General features: G+C 44.4%; 1 protein-coding gene across 1 annotated transcript in view; it reads right to left on the bottom strand.

The window, feature by feature from the left end:
* The window catches only part of LOC311137618 (cyclin-dependent kinase-like 5), a gene marked incomplete at its 3' end in the record, with an annotated part of 239,460 nt that overhangs the window by 68,389 nt on the left and 154,533 nt on the right, over positions 1–16,538 (bottom strand). The window contains exon 11 of the mRNA XM_084172120.1: positions 16,233–16,538. This exon is cut by the window's right edge and continues 790 nt beyond it. Within this exon, the coding sequence (XP_084028246.1) occupies positions 16,233–16,538 (306 nt within the window). The remainder of the gene's footprint in view (positions 1–16,232) is intronic.

The raw sequence follows: 16,538 nt of genomic DNA, 5'->3' as shown, positions 1-16,538 counted from the left end.
CATCGTTCACACCCTCTTAAGCTTTAGCTCCACCCATCTCTTGAAGGATTCACATGCATGACATCAGCAGCCTGGTGGTCCAAAATGACATAACTGGTGTATTTTAACACCAATAAACCCATCCGTTTAAAAATGAATTTAGTATATGTAAATCTATCATACCAGGTAACTAAAAGCAACTTTATAAACAATGTTTTGATTCAGTTCTAGCTTGTTAGCCAGTTCAAATAATGACCACATCATATAGCTAAAAAAGTATTACCTTTAGCTAATTTGTATTCATTATTACAGGAAAATAAACTCACAACAAGATCATTATTTACAAGTTAATGGCGAGCTAATTACAGAAAATATCTTACGGTTGTGAGTGTGACTAAATAAAAGCAGGGCATTCTACCGGAGAATTCTAGAACTTGGACACTGTCTCGTTGGCCTAACGTTATATCCTAATTTGACTTTGGTGCAGGTCATGTTGTTCTTCACATTACTGAATCTGGTAAACACACCCTATATCAAATAAAATCTAAGTTTATTTGTCACATGCACAGGATACAGAAGGTGTAAACGGTACAGTGAAATGGTACCTTGCATAGTTTTGTTTAGACATGTAGTTAGCTAGCTAGCTAGCTACACAATGAACCATAATCCCAACTCATAATGTTACTACCCTGCATGAACCTGCAGGTAGCTAACCAACTAGATTCAATGTTAGCTAGCTAGCTAACATTAGGCTACAACTAGCAATGAAAACGACTTTCTGACTAAATTAGAAAAGTATAATATCTGAAAATGTAGCTAGCTAGACTATCTTACCCATATACATGGATGGACCCTTCTCCCTCTCTGTCACGGATGCCATGGTTGCCCTTAGTTTGAAGATGTAATCTGGAGACAAGTGTTTTATAAAACAGCCTTCTGTGTGTTCTCTTTTCATACGTAAAAATGTATGCACACATGACTGTAAGTCGCTTTGGATAAAAGTGTCTGCTAAATGGCATATTATTATTATTATTTTCGACTCCCTCTGCATGTTTGCAAGAATTTTCTCCATCTTCTTAGCTATCATACTCTGATTCCACCAGGCATTCCACTGATTTCAAAAGAAAGTGGAGAGCAACACTTTTGCAGTTATTCATGATATCTTTCAAAAAAGCTGCGTTAGAAAGGATTACCTACACATACTGAGCAGCCCTTTGTTATAGACAGAAGCGTGCTACATGGCAGACCAATCCGAACTCATCTCTCGGCATGTCCAGCCCATCCATTATATTAGCCAATCATGGGTAGCGGGAAGGTTCCTGTCATTTTGAGAAAAAATAAATGTTAATGTTCAAATGCCTCTCCCATGAATTAGTGACGTGCGACATACGCCTAGTTTCCTGAAACAAGTCACAAATGAAGGGGATGAGGACTCAATCTTTGTGAGAGGGAGGGTCTCTGATTTCATTGGTCCTCAACTCGTGTCTCAGACACTTCATTCAGGATAAATGGAGTTAGCCCTTAGTTAACCTGCCCCGGAGCAGGTTAGTTCTGAAGGATTCGTTGCCATAGAAATGTACCTAGCTAAAAGGTGGGCCACTTTCATGGTACCGATTATCCTAAGTTGAACCTTGCCTGGAAACCCGACATTGAATTTCATTTAATTCTACGTCGGGCAGAAATGAGCATTTGAATGAGGAAAGTTTCCTCACACGACCTCTACAAGCCAGAATGTTGAATAAAATGATATTTTAACGTACTTTTCTGGTTGTCCGTGCGTTTGGTCCTTTTGCAGCTAGGAATGTGATCCAATATATCCACAGGAAAGTATAATTACATCAACTTTTCAAAGCAGTGGTAGTGCGTTCAGATTTATTTTACCTGAAGCATGCGCACAAGATAAAAATACATCCTGTTTCAAAACACTAATTTTTGCCTGCGGTAGAATTCAATGCAATTCAACATCGGGTTTCCAGGTAAAGTTGAACCCAGAGTTGACCAAAGTTATCTCGCTAACTCCTCAAACCTGATTTGTAGTAGAGGGCTCAGGACGAAGCCCTCTCTGTTGCTGTCTCCTCTATCCTACCGCTACAGCACTGTGCTCCCAGTTCACCCCCAACAAGCTGATCACTGTGTCTGTGAATGCATCTATCTAGCCACACACACACAACTGTAAATCAACCATACACGAACACTATCTACAAACAATCAACAAACCAATCAGTAATTAGCGAGGGGTGAAGCATGTCACCTCCTCCAGAACCTTCTCAAAGCGGGCTCGTACCTTGGGGTTTCGCATCGGAAGGAGACATTATTACACCCACCCACGTAGATAGATAAAGGCAGCTTTCCAGTAGAACATCATATTACAATATTGAGAAAAGGGAAAATGTACAAAAAAAGATGTTATTCTGTCAGTCACCACACCACCGAATAGGATAGAGAGAGTGTTGGTTTGTGTGAGAGCTGTCTAGGAATGGCAGTCTCGACTCTAAACAGTTGTTTCCCTCACGACGCCCCCCCCCCCCAAAAAAATTGTAAAGTGGTTATCCCACTGGCTATAGGGTGAACGCACCAATTTGTGAGTCGCTCTGGATAAGAGCGTCTGCTAAATGACGTAAATGTGCCCTTGAGCAAGGCACTTAACCCTAATTGCTCCTGTAAGTCGCTCTGGATAAGAGCGTCTGCTAAATGACTAAAATGTAAATGTAAATGTACTTACTTTGATTGGGGTTGTACTGTATTGTCAAATGTGTTGGCGGATTACAGGTGGATATCCTTGATCTAGAAAATGTGGTAAAAATAAACAATATCAGATAAACACTGAAACAAAAAACTATTTGTAAATGATAGATATTTAATCATAGGACTGGATGGTTTGAAATACTAACGTTAATTAGCTAGCTAGCTAGTTATTCTACTCATCAAGGCCTTTTAAAATAGGAAGTCAACTCGGCTGTTTACAACTAGCATTAGACAACTAGGTAGGAATCGTAGCAAAGACTTGAATATCTCTCTGGTTGATAACGTTAACTAGCTAGGTCAAAGCAATGTATAGCCAGATATTAGTATTTCTGGCATAGTCATATATATCTAGCTAGCTAAATAACGGTCTAGGTAGCTAACGTTATAACTTTTAGGACATAGATGTGTTCGCTGACAGGAAAAACTATTATTGGTAACTTCAGCTAACAGGATAGCCTCTTCGCTCCGGGAGACCTGTAAGTTACACATTGGTGTATCCAATGTGTATAGGTCTCCTGGAGCGAAGAGGCTACTAGCAGGAGGAATGTAACTTAGCTAGTTTGGTTGTCTGTGACCTAATGTTAGCTAACTAGATAGTTAGATAATTTGCTAGCTAGCTAGTTAACATTAGCTAACTAGCTAAAGGTAATGTCCGCTAATATCAACAATACAATGGCACCGTTTGCTAACTTAACTAGCTAACGTTGTCTAGCTAGCTACAACGTTAACATAGATAAAAAGGGAATACAATGAATTATTTGGTTACAATGACTGAAGGACCTCTCAAACTAGATAGCTGTGTATCTTATCCCTAGCTAGATAGCTAGCTACCTACAGTTGAAATCGGAAGTTTACATACACCTTAGCTAAATACATTTAAACTCAGTTTTTCACAATTCCTGACATTTAATCCTAGTAAGAATTCTCTGTCTTAGGTCAGTTAGGATCACCACTTTATTTTAAGAATGTGAAATGTCATAATAATAGTAGAGAGAATTATTTATTTCAGCTTTTATTTCTTTCATCACATTCCCAGTGTCCAAAAGTATGTTCATCTCTAGGAGACAGAACGCATCTCCTTCCTGAGCAATATGACGGCTGCGTGGTCCCATGGTGTTTATACTTGCGTACTATTGTTTGTACAGATGAACGTGGTACCTTCAGGCGTTTGGAAATTGCTCCCAAGGATGAACCAGACTTGTGGAGGTCTACAATTTTTTTTCTGAGGTCTTGGCTGATATCTTTTGATTTTCCCATGATGGCAAGCAAAGAGGCACTGAGTTTGAAGGTAGGCCTTGAAATCCATCCACAGGTACACCTCCAATTGATTCAAATTATGTCAATTAGCCTATCAGAAGCTTCTAAAGCCATGACATCATTTTCTGGAATTTTCCAAGTTTACTTAGTGTATGTAAACTTCTGACCCACTGGAATTGTGATACAGTGAATTTAGTGAAATAATCTGTCTGTAAACAATTGTTGGAAAAATTACTTGTGTCATGCACAAAGTAGATGTCCTAACTAACCAAAACTATAGTTTGTTAACAAGAAATTTGTGGAGTGGTTGAAAAACGAGTTTTAACGACTCCAACTGTGGGAATGTATTATTCTCATAAATGGATGGGATGACTAACTTAGAAGGAATGCATTAATGATAAGCATAGGTTTGTACTATACTGATATAAATTGTTTCACATAACAGGCTGTGATTCATGTAAGGAACATTAGGGGGAAGGACAGATAAGACTTGTATTTCTTACAGATACGAACACTGCCTCTTTGTTGTCTGTGAACCGTTGTCTGTGAACCGTCCTTGGATGTAGGAACGTACAGTCTTTTGGGTGCTAACTCCACAGGTGGTTATGATAAAAACTTATGCCTGGCAACAGTGTGCAACAAGTGGAGTGCCAAGGGCCTGGGACTAGCCCGTGCGCCAACGGATTGGCTGAGTAAGTCTAAACCACGCTCAGTCTCTACTCTGATTGGCCAGCAGAGAGGTGGGAACTCTCTCTCTCTGTCAGAGTATTTGAGGAAGAACCTGTAACAATGGATCAGTTCTCTGAGTGCCCTGCGTGGTATTTCAGCGGACCCGTATATACAAACCTTCATACTTATCATACATACATTTTGCATATAATAAATTTAGCTTGGATTGAAGATCTCTTGATTCTTATTCCAATACCAGATTTGAATTACGCAATTTCTAACACAACCTAAGTGTATGTAAACTTCCGACTTCAACTGTATCAATGTTCAAACATTACCTAACCTAGCTAGCTATCTAGCTAATGTAGCTAACGTTAACTAGCTAGGTGGCTAACTAAATTAGTACCACTATGTTCCACATTTAACGTTGTTAGCTAGACACAAACAGAACAATGCATAGAATGATCTGCACAAAAAGGCAACCAAGCAAGGACTATTAGCTAACTAACCCCCTTTGTCTGTTTTAACTAAAGTTAGCTAGCTAGCAAGCTAACATTAGTTAGCTAACGTTAACAACTGTCACTGCCCAGAGACAGTTTCAACAAAAAAAGTAAAAACGTTTTACCTTAAATGATTCTTACCTTAACATAATAGCTAGTTACTAGTGATGTTTGATACCGGAGCGTCAAAATCGCTACGCAGGTAACTTCGAAGCAGTGTGCCTTCTTCTTCGTGTGGCTTTCCGGCAGAAAAGACGCTGTGTTGCGTATTGATGCCTTTCGCAGGTCGGAGTATGGATTGCACATTTTGGTCACCAAAAGAAAAGTGAGAAAAACTTAAATTGCACCACCATCTAACCCTGCACCTACACACTATCCCCAAAAACCCACCACCCATCCGACTTCTTGGCCATAAACGTTCCTACACCAGGCCGTCGGCCTGGGAGGATGGAACCCCTTCTCTCAAAAATTCCTGTAGATCTTCTGCACTGAAACCTCTTACACCCAAATATTTTTCTACCTGCTGCAACTACCACATCTATCTTCTGTGATTTCCGCTCCATCAGTGCAGTGCAGTTGATCACCATGGCTATAAATGCAAGAAATCCAACCTTAATAAAACTAATTCTCTCTGGCTCTCTCTGTTCAGGCCTACTCACTGGGGGCCTCCCAGTCGAATCATTCACCCTCTTTGGCTCTCTCTCTTTAGGCCTACTCACTGGGGGCCTCCCAGTTGACTCACTCACCCTCTCTGGCTCTCTCTCTCTTCAGGCCTACTCACTGGGGGCCTCCCAGTCGAATCACTCACCCTCTCTGGCTCTCTCTCCTCAGGCCTACTCACTGGGGGCCTCCCAGTCGAATCACTCACCCTCTCTGGCTCTCTCTCTCTTCAGGCCTACTCACTGGGGGCCTCCCAGTCGAATCACTCACCCTCTCTGGCTCTCTCTCTTCAGGCCTACTCACTGGGGGCCTCCCAGTCGAATCACTCACCCTCTCTGGCTCTCTCTCTTCAGGCCTACTCACTGGGGGCCTCCCAGTCGAATCACTCACCCTCTCTGGCTCTCTCTCTTCAGGCCTACTCACTGGGGGCCTCCCAGTTGACTCACTCACCCTCTCTGGCTCTCTCTCTCTTCAGGCCTACTCACTGGGGGCCTCCCAGTCGAATCACTCACCCTCTCTGGCTCTCTCTCCTCAGGCCTACTCACTGGGGGCCTCCCAGTCGAATCACTCACCCTCTCTGGCTCTCTCTCTTCAGGCCTACTCACTGGGGGCCTCCCAGTCGAACCACTCACCCTCTCTGGCTCTCTCTCCTCAGGCCTACTCACTGGGGGCCTCCCAGTCGAATCACTCACCCTCTCTGGCTCTCTCTCTTCAGGCCTACTCACTGGGGGCCTCCCAGTCGAATCACTCACCCTCTCTGGCTCTCTCTCTTCAGGCCTACTCACTAGGGGCCTCCCAGTTGACTCACTCACCCTCTCTGGCTCTCTCTCTCTTCAGGCCTACTCACTGGGGGCCTCCCAGTCGAACCACTCACCCTCTCTGGCTCTCTCTCCTCAGGCCTACTCACTGGGGGCCTCCCAGTCGAATCACTCACCCTTGGGCTATCCTCTACTATGCCTCAGCATAGGAAAGGTTCTGCCCCACCTGAAGTCTGGCAATCTCAACCTGTCTCTCTCTCACAGGGCACTTCGGAGCCCCAGCAACATGGGCGCCTCCACAGTTAACACACAGTGCCTTCTCTATCCCAACTGTACACTTCCTCTGGGAAGGGATCTCCTTTCTACACACTGCAGCAACGGGTCTATCCACCTATACACTATCCACCTCTACACTATCCACTCCTGGCTGTCCCCAGTCCACCTGGTCGTGCTGCTGCTCCAGTTTCCACTCTCTGGCTGCGGCTATGGAACCCTGACCTGTTCACCGGACGTCCTACCTTGTCCCGGACCTGCTGTTTTGACTCTCTCTCTCTTTCTACCACACCTGCTGTCTTGACCTCTGAATGCTCGGCTATGAAAAGCCAACTGACGTTTCCTCCTGAGGCGCTGACCTGTTGCAACCTCTACAACCCTGCTGGTCATCTGTGAACGTTTGAACATCTTGAAGAACAATCTGGCCTTAATGGCCATGTACTGTTATAATCTCCACCCAGCACAGCCAGAAGGGGACTGGCCACCCCTCAGAGCCTGGTTCCTCTCTAGGTTTCTTCCTAGGTTCCTGCCTTTCTAGGGAGTTTTTCCTAGCCACCATGCTTCTACATCTGCATTGCTTGCTGTTTGGGGTTTTAGGTTGGGTTTCTGTATAGCACTTTCTGACATCTGCTGATGTAAAAAGGGCTTTATAAATACATTTGATTGATTTATTTACAAAAGTAAACCTTCAATAGTGAACATACTATCAATATGCTGGCTACTGTTGATAGTCTACAAAAAGAAAGCTACAAAAATACACTTTAGCGTCTCTTTTGAAACGCAGTTATCTTAAAGGGGCAGCGTCCTATTCTGAGATGTAAAAACAAAATCACAAAATGACATACTTTAGAAACAAAAATGAATGCAATTAATACAATGGAATTCTTAAGAATAGAGTAATGACTTCCATTGCTAAATTCTATGAAACAGCTTCATAATAACCAAAGGTGGCAGCAGATAGCCTAGCAGTTAGAGGGTTGGGCCAGTCTCCAAAAGGTTATAGCCTGGCAGTTAGAGGGTTGGGCCAGTCTCCAAAAGGTTATAGCCTAGCAGTTAGAGGGTTGGGCCAGTCTCCAAAAGGTTATAGCCTGGCAGTTAGAGGGTTGGGCCAGTCTCCAAAAGGTTATAGCCTGGCAGTTAGAGGGTTGGGCCAGTCTCCAAAAGGTTATAGCCTGGCAGTTAGAGGGTTGGGCCAGTCTCCAAAAGGTTATAGCCTAGCAGTTAGAGGGTTGGGCCAGTCTCCAAAAGGTTATAGCCTGGCAGTTAGAGGGTTGGGCCAGTCTCCAAAAGGTTATAGCCTGGCAGTTAGAGGGTTGGGCCAGTCTCCAAAAGGTTATAGCCTGGCAGTTAGAGGGTTGGGCCAGTCTCCAAAAGGTTATAGCCTAGCAGTTAGAGGGTTGGGCCAGTCTCCAAAAGGTTATAGCCTAGCAGTTAGAGGGTTGGGCCAGTCTCCAAAAGGTTATAGCCTGGCAGTTAGAGGGTTGGGCCAGTCTCCAAAAGGTTATAGCCTAGCAGTTAGAGGGTTGGGCCAGTCTCCAAAAGGTTATAGCCTGGCAGTTAGAGGGTTGGGCCAGTCTCCAAAAGGTTATAGCCTAGCAGTTAGAGGGTTGGGCCAGTATCCAAAAGGTTATAGCCTGGCAGTCAGAGGGTTGGGCCAGTATCCAAAAGGTTATAGCCTAGCAGTTAGAGGGTTGGGCCAGTATCCAAAAGGTTATAGCCTGGCAGTTAGAGGGTTGGGCCAGTATCCAAAAGGTTACTTGTTTGAATCCACGAGCCGACAAGGTGAAAAATCTGTCGATGTGCCCTTGAGCAAGGCACTTAAGCCTGATTTTTTTTAATTTTTTTTATTTAACCTTTATTTAACCAGGTAAGCCAGTTGAGAACAGGTTCTCATTTACAACTGCGACCTGGCCAAGATAAAGCAAAGTAGTGCAATAAAAAACAACACAGAGTTACATATGGGGTAAAAAAAACATAAAGTCAGAAATACAACAGAAAATATATATACAGTGTGTGCAAATGTAGCAAGTTATGGAGGTAAGGCAATAAATAGGCTATAGTGCAGAATAATTACAATAGTATTAACACTGGAATGCTAGATGTGCAAGAGATGATGTGCAAATAGAGATACTGGGGTGCAAAAGAGCAAAATAAATAACAATATAGGGATGAGGTAGTTGGGTGGGCTAATTTCAGATGGGCTGTGTACAGGTGCAGTGATCGGTAAGGTCCTCTGACAACTGATGCTTAAAGTTATTGAGGGAGATAAGAGTCTCCAGCTTCAGAGATTTTTGCAATTCGTTCCAGTCATTGGCAGCAGAGAACTGGAAGGAATGGCGGCCAAAGGAGGTGTTGGCTTTGGGAATGACCAGTGAGATATACCTGCTGGAGCGCAGACTACGGGTGGGTGCTGCTATGGTGACCAATGAGCTAAGATAAGGCGGGGATTTGCCTAGCAGTGATTTATAGATGGCCTGGAGCCAGTGGGTTTGACGACGAACATGTAGTGAGGACCAGCCAACAAGAGCGTACAGGTCACAGTGGTGGGTAGTGTATGGGGCTTTGGAGACAAAACGGATGGCACTGTGATAGACTACATCCAATTTGCTGAGTAGAGTGTTGGAGGCTATTTTGTAAATGACATCGCCGAAGTCAAGGATCGGTAGGATAGTCAGTTTTACGAGGGCATGTTTGGCAGCATGAGTGAAGGAGGCTTTGTTGCGAAATAGGAAGCCGATTCTAGATTTAACTTTGGATTGGAGATTCTTTATGTGAGTCTGGAAGTTGAGTTTACAGTCTAACCAGACACCTAGATATTTGTAGTTGTCCACATACTCTAGGTCAGACCCGTCGAGAGTGGTGATTCTAGTCGGGTGGGCGGGTGCTAGCAGCGTTCGATTGAAAAGCATGCATTTAGTTTTACTAGTGTTTAAGAGCAGTTGAAGGCTACTGAAGGATTGTTGTATGGCATTGAAGCTCGTTTGGAGGTTTGTTAACACAGTGTCCAATGAAGGGCCAGATGTATACAAAATGGTGTCGTCTGCGTAGAGGTGGATCTGAGAGTCACCAGCAGCAAGAGCGACATCATTGATATACACAGAGAAAAGAGTCGGCCCAAGAATTGAACCCTGTGGCACCCCCATAGAGACTGCCATAGGTCCAGACAACAGGCCCTCCGATTTGACACACTGAACTCTATCGGAGAAGTAGTTGGTGAACCAGGCGAGGCAGTCATTTGAGAAACCAAGGCTATTTAGTCTGCCAATAAGAATGCGGTGGTTGACAGAGTCGAAAGCCTTGGCCAGGTCGATGAAGACGGCTGCACAGTACTGTCTATTATCAATCGTGGTTATAATATCGTTTAGGACCTTGAGCGTGGCTGAAGTGCACCCGTGACCAGCTCGGAAACCGGATTGCATAGCGGAGAAGGTACGGTGGTATTCGAAATGGTCGATGATCTGTTTGTTAACTTGGCTTTCGAATACTTTTGAAAGGCAGGGCAGGATGGATATAGGTCTGTAGCAGTTTGGATCTAGAGTGTCACCCCCTTTGAAGAGGGGGATGACCGCGGCAGCTTTCCAATCTCTGGGGATCTCAGACGTTATGAAAGAGAGGTTGAACAGACTAGTAATAGGGGTTGCTCCAGGGTTGCCGTTAATAATGGCAGACCCTGGCTGTGACCCCCCTCGCTGAGGGTGTGTCTCAGGGAGAGTCGGGATATGCAAAAAATACATTTTCAATTCACACATGCGTATTAATACAAGCTTGTACATGTGTGAAATAGGCAATAAGCATCCACCAAATCATTTGTATTCATTTATGATGAAATATTACTATCTGCATACAGTGGGGAAAAAAAGTATTTAGTCAGCCACCAATTGTGCAAGTTCTCCCACTTAAAAAGATGAGAGAGGCCTGTAATTTTCATCATAGGTACACGTCAACTATGACAGACAAAATGAGAAAAAAAAATCCAGAAAATCACATTGTAGGAATTTTTATGCATTTATTTGCAAATTATGGTGGAAAATAAGTATTTGGTCAATAACAAAAGTTTCTCAATACTTTGTTATATACCCTTTGTTGGCAATGACACAGGTCAAACGTTTTTTGTAAATCTTCACAAGGTTTTCACACACTGTTGCTGGTATTTTGGCCCATTCCTCCATGCAGATCTCCTCTAGAGCAGTGATGTTTTGGGGCTGTCGCTGGGCAACACAGACTTTCAACTCCCTCCAAAGATTTTCTATGGGGTTGAGATCTGGAGACTGGCTAGGCCACTCCAGGACCTTGAAATGCTTCTTACGAAGCCACTCCTTCGTTGCCCGGGCGGTGTGTTTGGGATCATTGTCATGCTGAAAGACCCAGCCACGTTTCATCTTCAATGCCCTTGCTGATGGAAGGAGGTTTTCACTCAAAATCTCACGATACATGGCCCCATTCATTCTTTCCTTTACACGGATCAGTCGTCCTGGTCCCTTTGCAGAAAAACAGCCCCAAAGCATGATGTTTCCACCCCCATGCTTCACAGTAGGTATGGTGTTCTTTGGATGCAACTCAGCATTCTTTGTCCTCCAAACACGACGAGTTGAGTTTTTACCAAAAAGTTCTATTTTGGTTTCATCTGACCATATGACACTCTCCCAATCCTCTTCTGGATCATCGAAATGCACTCTAGCAAACTTCAGACGGGCCTGGACATGTACTGGCTTAAGCAGGGGGACACGTCTTGCACTGCAGGATTTGAGTCCCTGGCGGCGTAGTGTGTTACTGATGGTAGGCTTTGTTACTTTGGTCCCAGCTCTCTGCAGGTCATTCACTAGGTCCCCCCGTGTGGTTCTGGGATTTTTGCTCACCGTTCTTGTGATCATTTTGACCCCACGGGGTGAGATCTTGCGTGGAGCCCCAGATCGAGAGAGATTATCAGTGGTCTTGTATGTCTTCCATTTCCTAATAATTGCTCCCACAGTTGATTTCTTCAAACCAAGCTGCTTACCTATTGCAGATTCAGTCTTCCCAGCCTGGTGCAGGTCTACAATTTTGTTTCTGGTGTCCTTTGACAGCTCTTTGGTCTTGGCCATAGTGGAGTTTGGAGTGTGACTGTTTGAGGTTGTGGACAGGTGTCTTTTATTCTGATAACAAGTTCAAACAGGTGCCATTAATACAGGTAACGAGTGGAGGACAGAGGAGCCTCTTAAAGAAGAAGTTACAGGTATGTGAGAGCCAGAAATCCTGCTTGTTTGTAGGTGACCAAATACTTATTTTCCACCATAATTTGCAAATAAATTCATAAAGAATCCTACAATGTGATTTTCAGGATTTTTTTTCCTCATTTTGTCTGTCATAGTTGACGTGTACCTATGATGAAAATTACAGGCCTCTCTCATCTTTTTAAGTGGGAGAACTTGCACAATTGGTGGCTGACTAAATACTTTTTTTCCCCACTGTATAGAGAGAAGGTATGCCAACCTATAGGTCCTGCATGACCCCCAATGCTTTAAAAAGTACAACATGTCCGGGCCAGTAGAAAGTCTGTCCGGGCCAGTAGAAAGTCTGTCCGGGCCAGTAGAAAGTCTGTCCGGGCCAGTAGAAAGTCTGTCCGGGCCAGTAGAAAGTCTGTCCGGGCCAGTAGAAAGTCTGTTCGGGCCAGTCGATTTTTTGGCCAACTAGCCCAGTCGTGCCAGTGAAAAAATAAAACAATCATTGGAACCTGTCATAGCCTACGAATAGGACCCAGAGTTTTACCTGACCAGGTCATGAGATCAGGAAAAACTCCAGGCCCCAGAAAAGACAAGTACGAATTTTGCCAGACCACTTTTGAACCTGTGGTGCCACCTCTGCTTTAAAATAATATCATTTAAAAATGTCTCAAGAGTATAGTGTAACTGTCTTACCCTATCATAACTCCATTGTTTATAACAGGAACATAAACCATGTATAGCTTCAAAATATGTTCAAAAGCTGTCAACTACCTTGAGGAGTAGTTACCTTGTCCATTTCCCATCTGAGTAGGCCTATGTATTAGGCTAGGTCACATGTAGGGTTAAGGAGCCGTTTCACACACAGACTACACCCAGTCCTGGACTACTGGAGATTTTCATTGATCTGTCTTTATAGTCCAGGACAAGGCTTAATCTGTGTCTGGGAAAACCTCCCCATAATGTTTAAATGAGTGAAATGGGATGATGTCTTACATGAAAACACACGTTTCCATCACCAAGTCCATTAATATGGTAAACGTCCTCTAAGAGCATGTATTAGGCTGTTTGGGAGAAGGTTTGGATCCTAATCAACCCATCCAATGGGAGGTCAGAACGCTTGGATCAACCCTACTTTTACTACTATAGCAGTCTAGTCCCTCCACCCTTTCCTCTTGTAACCTGAAGGTTTGGATCCTAATCAACCCATCCACTGGGAGTACATCTGTTGTTGAAGTACAGTAGATCAATAAAGCTACAGTACTCAAGCAGTAGTCAAGCTGTTTATTTCTTTAGTCTAAGACGTTGGGGTCAGCTGAGGGGTGGGGCTAAACTGAGGGGTGGGGTTAAACTGAGGGGTGGGGTTAAACTGAGGGGTGGGGTTAAACTGAGGGGTGGGGTTAAACTGACATGGAATTGTTTTAAGATGGTCATACTATGGACCATTTAGCTATTTGATTTATAATTTTAGGACCCCTTTAGGCATATAAAAATATATATATATATGTTTTGATAAAATAATGATTTTGGCCTTTACTACTAAAGCTCATAGAAACACATTGAATAACACTTTCATAAATGGCAAAGAAACAAGGTTTTGGAGTGTCTGTCAATATCTAAGACATATTAAAAAACGCAGTATTTGTTATTTATTTTTAACACATATTTAAGCTCTTCATTCTTCCATTTGTTTTTTTTTAACCGGTACCGGTTACCTTCAGACGAGTCCCGTGACACTTCGAAGGGTCGTAGAACAAAACAGGGAACACCATCGAGCTCGTGAGAGTCTCCCCTTTCCATATAGTGGTCAATAGTTTGTTTCAGACGCTACAGACGTTTTCGGGCTTCTCTAGCTGACAACCACCTCTCTATCTCTGACACCCACCTCTCTAGCTCTGACACCCACCTCTCTAGCTCTGACACCCACCTCTCTAGCTCTGACACCCACCTCTCTAGCTCTGACACCCACCTCTCTAGCTCTGACACCCACCTCTCTAGCTCTGACACCCACCTCTCTAGCTGACACCTTTCACCTCTCTAGCTCTGACACCCACCTCTCTAGCTCTGACACCCACCTCTCTAGCTCTGACACCCACCTCTCTAGCTCTGACACCCACCTCTCTAGCTCTGACACCCACCTCTCTAGCTCTGACACCCACCTCTCTAGCTCTGACACCCACCTCTCTATCTCTGACACCCACCTCTCTAGCTCTGACACCCACCTCTCTATCTCTGACACCCACCTCTCTAGCTCTGACACCCACCTCTCTAGCTCTGACACCCACCTCTCTAGCTCTGACACCCACCTCTCTAGCTCAGACACCTTTCACCTCTGATGCGGAACTGCGACATCGGCGATGCGGAGGATTGAGACCTATCCAATGGAAAACAGATAACTCAAACTTAAACTGATGGATTTTGATGGGGATTTTTTTGCTATGTAACTTAGATTGACACACCGGTGCATCAATTGACTCTAGGGGGAAAGGCCTTGTTAGTGCATACAGTCGTGGTCAAAAGTTTTGAGAATGAAACAAATACTAATTTTCACTAAGTCTGCTGCCTCAGTTTTGATGATGGCAGTTTGCATATACTCCAGAATGTTATGAAGAGTGATCAGATGAATTGCAATTAATTGCAAAGTCCCTCTTTGCCATGAAAATGAACTTAATCCCCCAAAAACATTTCCACTGCATTTCAGCCCTGCCACAAAAGGACCAGCTGACATCATGTCAGTGATTCTCTCGTTAACACAGGTGAGAGTGTTGACGAGGACAAGGCTGGAGATCACTCTGTCATGCTGATTGAGTTAGAATAACAGACTGGAAGCTTTAAAAGGAGGGTGGTGCTTGAAATCATTGTTCTTCCTCTGTTAACCATGGTTACCTGCAAGGAAACACGTGCCGTCATCATTACTTTGCACAAAAAGGGCTTCACAGGCAAGGATATTGCTGCTAGTAAGATTGCACCTAAATCAACCATTAATCGGATCATCAAGAACTTCAAGGAGAGAGGTTCAATTGTTGTGAAGAGGGCGTCAGGGCGCCCAAGAAAGTCCAGCAAGTGCCAGGACCGTCTCCTAAAGTTGATTCAGCTGCGGGATCGGGGCACCACCAGTGCAGAGCTTGCTCAGGAATGGCAGCAGGCAGGTGTGAGTGCATCTGCACGCACAGTGAGGCGAATACTTTTGGAGGATGGCCTGGTGTCAAGAAGGGCAGCAAAGAAGCCACTTCTCTCCAGGAAAAACATCAGGGACAGACTGATATTCTGCAAAAGGTACAGGGATTGGACTGCTGAGGACTGGGGTAAAGTCATTTTCTCTGATGAATCACCTTTCCGATTGTTTGGGGCATCTGGAAAACACCTTGTCCGGAGAAGACAAGGTGAGCGCTACCATCAGTCCTGTGTCATGCCAACAGTAAAGCATCCTGAGACCATCCATGTGTGGGGTTGCTTCTCAGCCAAGGGAGTGGGCTCACTCACAATTTTGCCTAAGAACACAGCCATGAATAAAGAATGGTACCAACACATCCTTCGAGAGCAACTTCTCCCAACCATCCAAGAAAAGTTTGGTGACGACCAATGCCTTTTCCAGCATGATGGAGCACCTTGCCATAAGGCAAAAGTGATAACTAAGTGGCTCGGGGAACAAAACATCAACATTTTGGGTCCATGGCCAGGAAACTCCCCAGACCTTAATCCCATTGAGAACTTGTGGTCGATCATCAAGAGGCGGGTGGACAAACAAAAACCCACAAATTCTGACAAACTCCAAGCATTGATTATGCAAGAAGAAGGGTCAACACTGCAAATATTGACTGCATAAACTTAATGTAATTGTCAATAAAAGCCTTTGACACTTATGGAATGCTTGTAATTATACTTCAGTCTACCATAGTAACATCTGACAAAAATATCTCATAACACTGAAGCAGCGAACTTTGTGAAGACCAATACTTGTCATTCTCAAAACCTTTGACCACGACTGTAAATCAAATTAGCTTTTGAATTTCCTGTCTTTTTCGGCTTCAGACAAAAGCTGATATTTCACTTTTAAAAAACCATAGTTTTTTGTGTTAATATATCTGATATTTACAATATCAGCTTAGACAACACTGCAACAGGAGCAACAACAAGCCACAGTGCTAGGTAGGGGTCTGGTAGTGTGTTTGAGTGTTTGGTAATGGACTGACCCTGGTGATGTCCTCTGTTGAAGATCCTCCAGAGTGCATGGGCAAGGTGCGGTGCTGCAGCTGGGGGGAGAGCAGCTGAAGGCTGGAGGCTCTGGTGGGCATCCCCTGTCCCACCGCCAGCCCCCCCTCACTGCCTCCCCCGTGGGTCCTCTGACGCTCCCGTCGCACGTACATGGAGTGGCGGTGAGGTCTATGCTGGGAGGAGAAGGGGGAGGTGTAACCCAGGCCGTAGGGGAAGGCCTCATGAGGGGCGGACAGGGAGTGACCATGGCTTCCACCTCCTCCTCCTCCTGGGTCTCCTCCCTC

The sequence above is a fragment of the Coregonus lavaretus genome (assembly GCF_964263955.1).
Source record: "Coregonus lavaretus genome assembly, chromosome: 11".
Classification (NCBI taxonomy): Eukaryota; Metazoa; Chordata; class Actinopteri; order Salmoniformes; family Salmonidae; genus Coregonus; species Coregonus lavaretus.
This window is presented reverse-complemented; position numbering and strand designations above follow the sequence as displayed.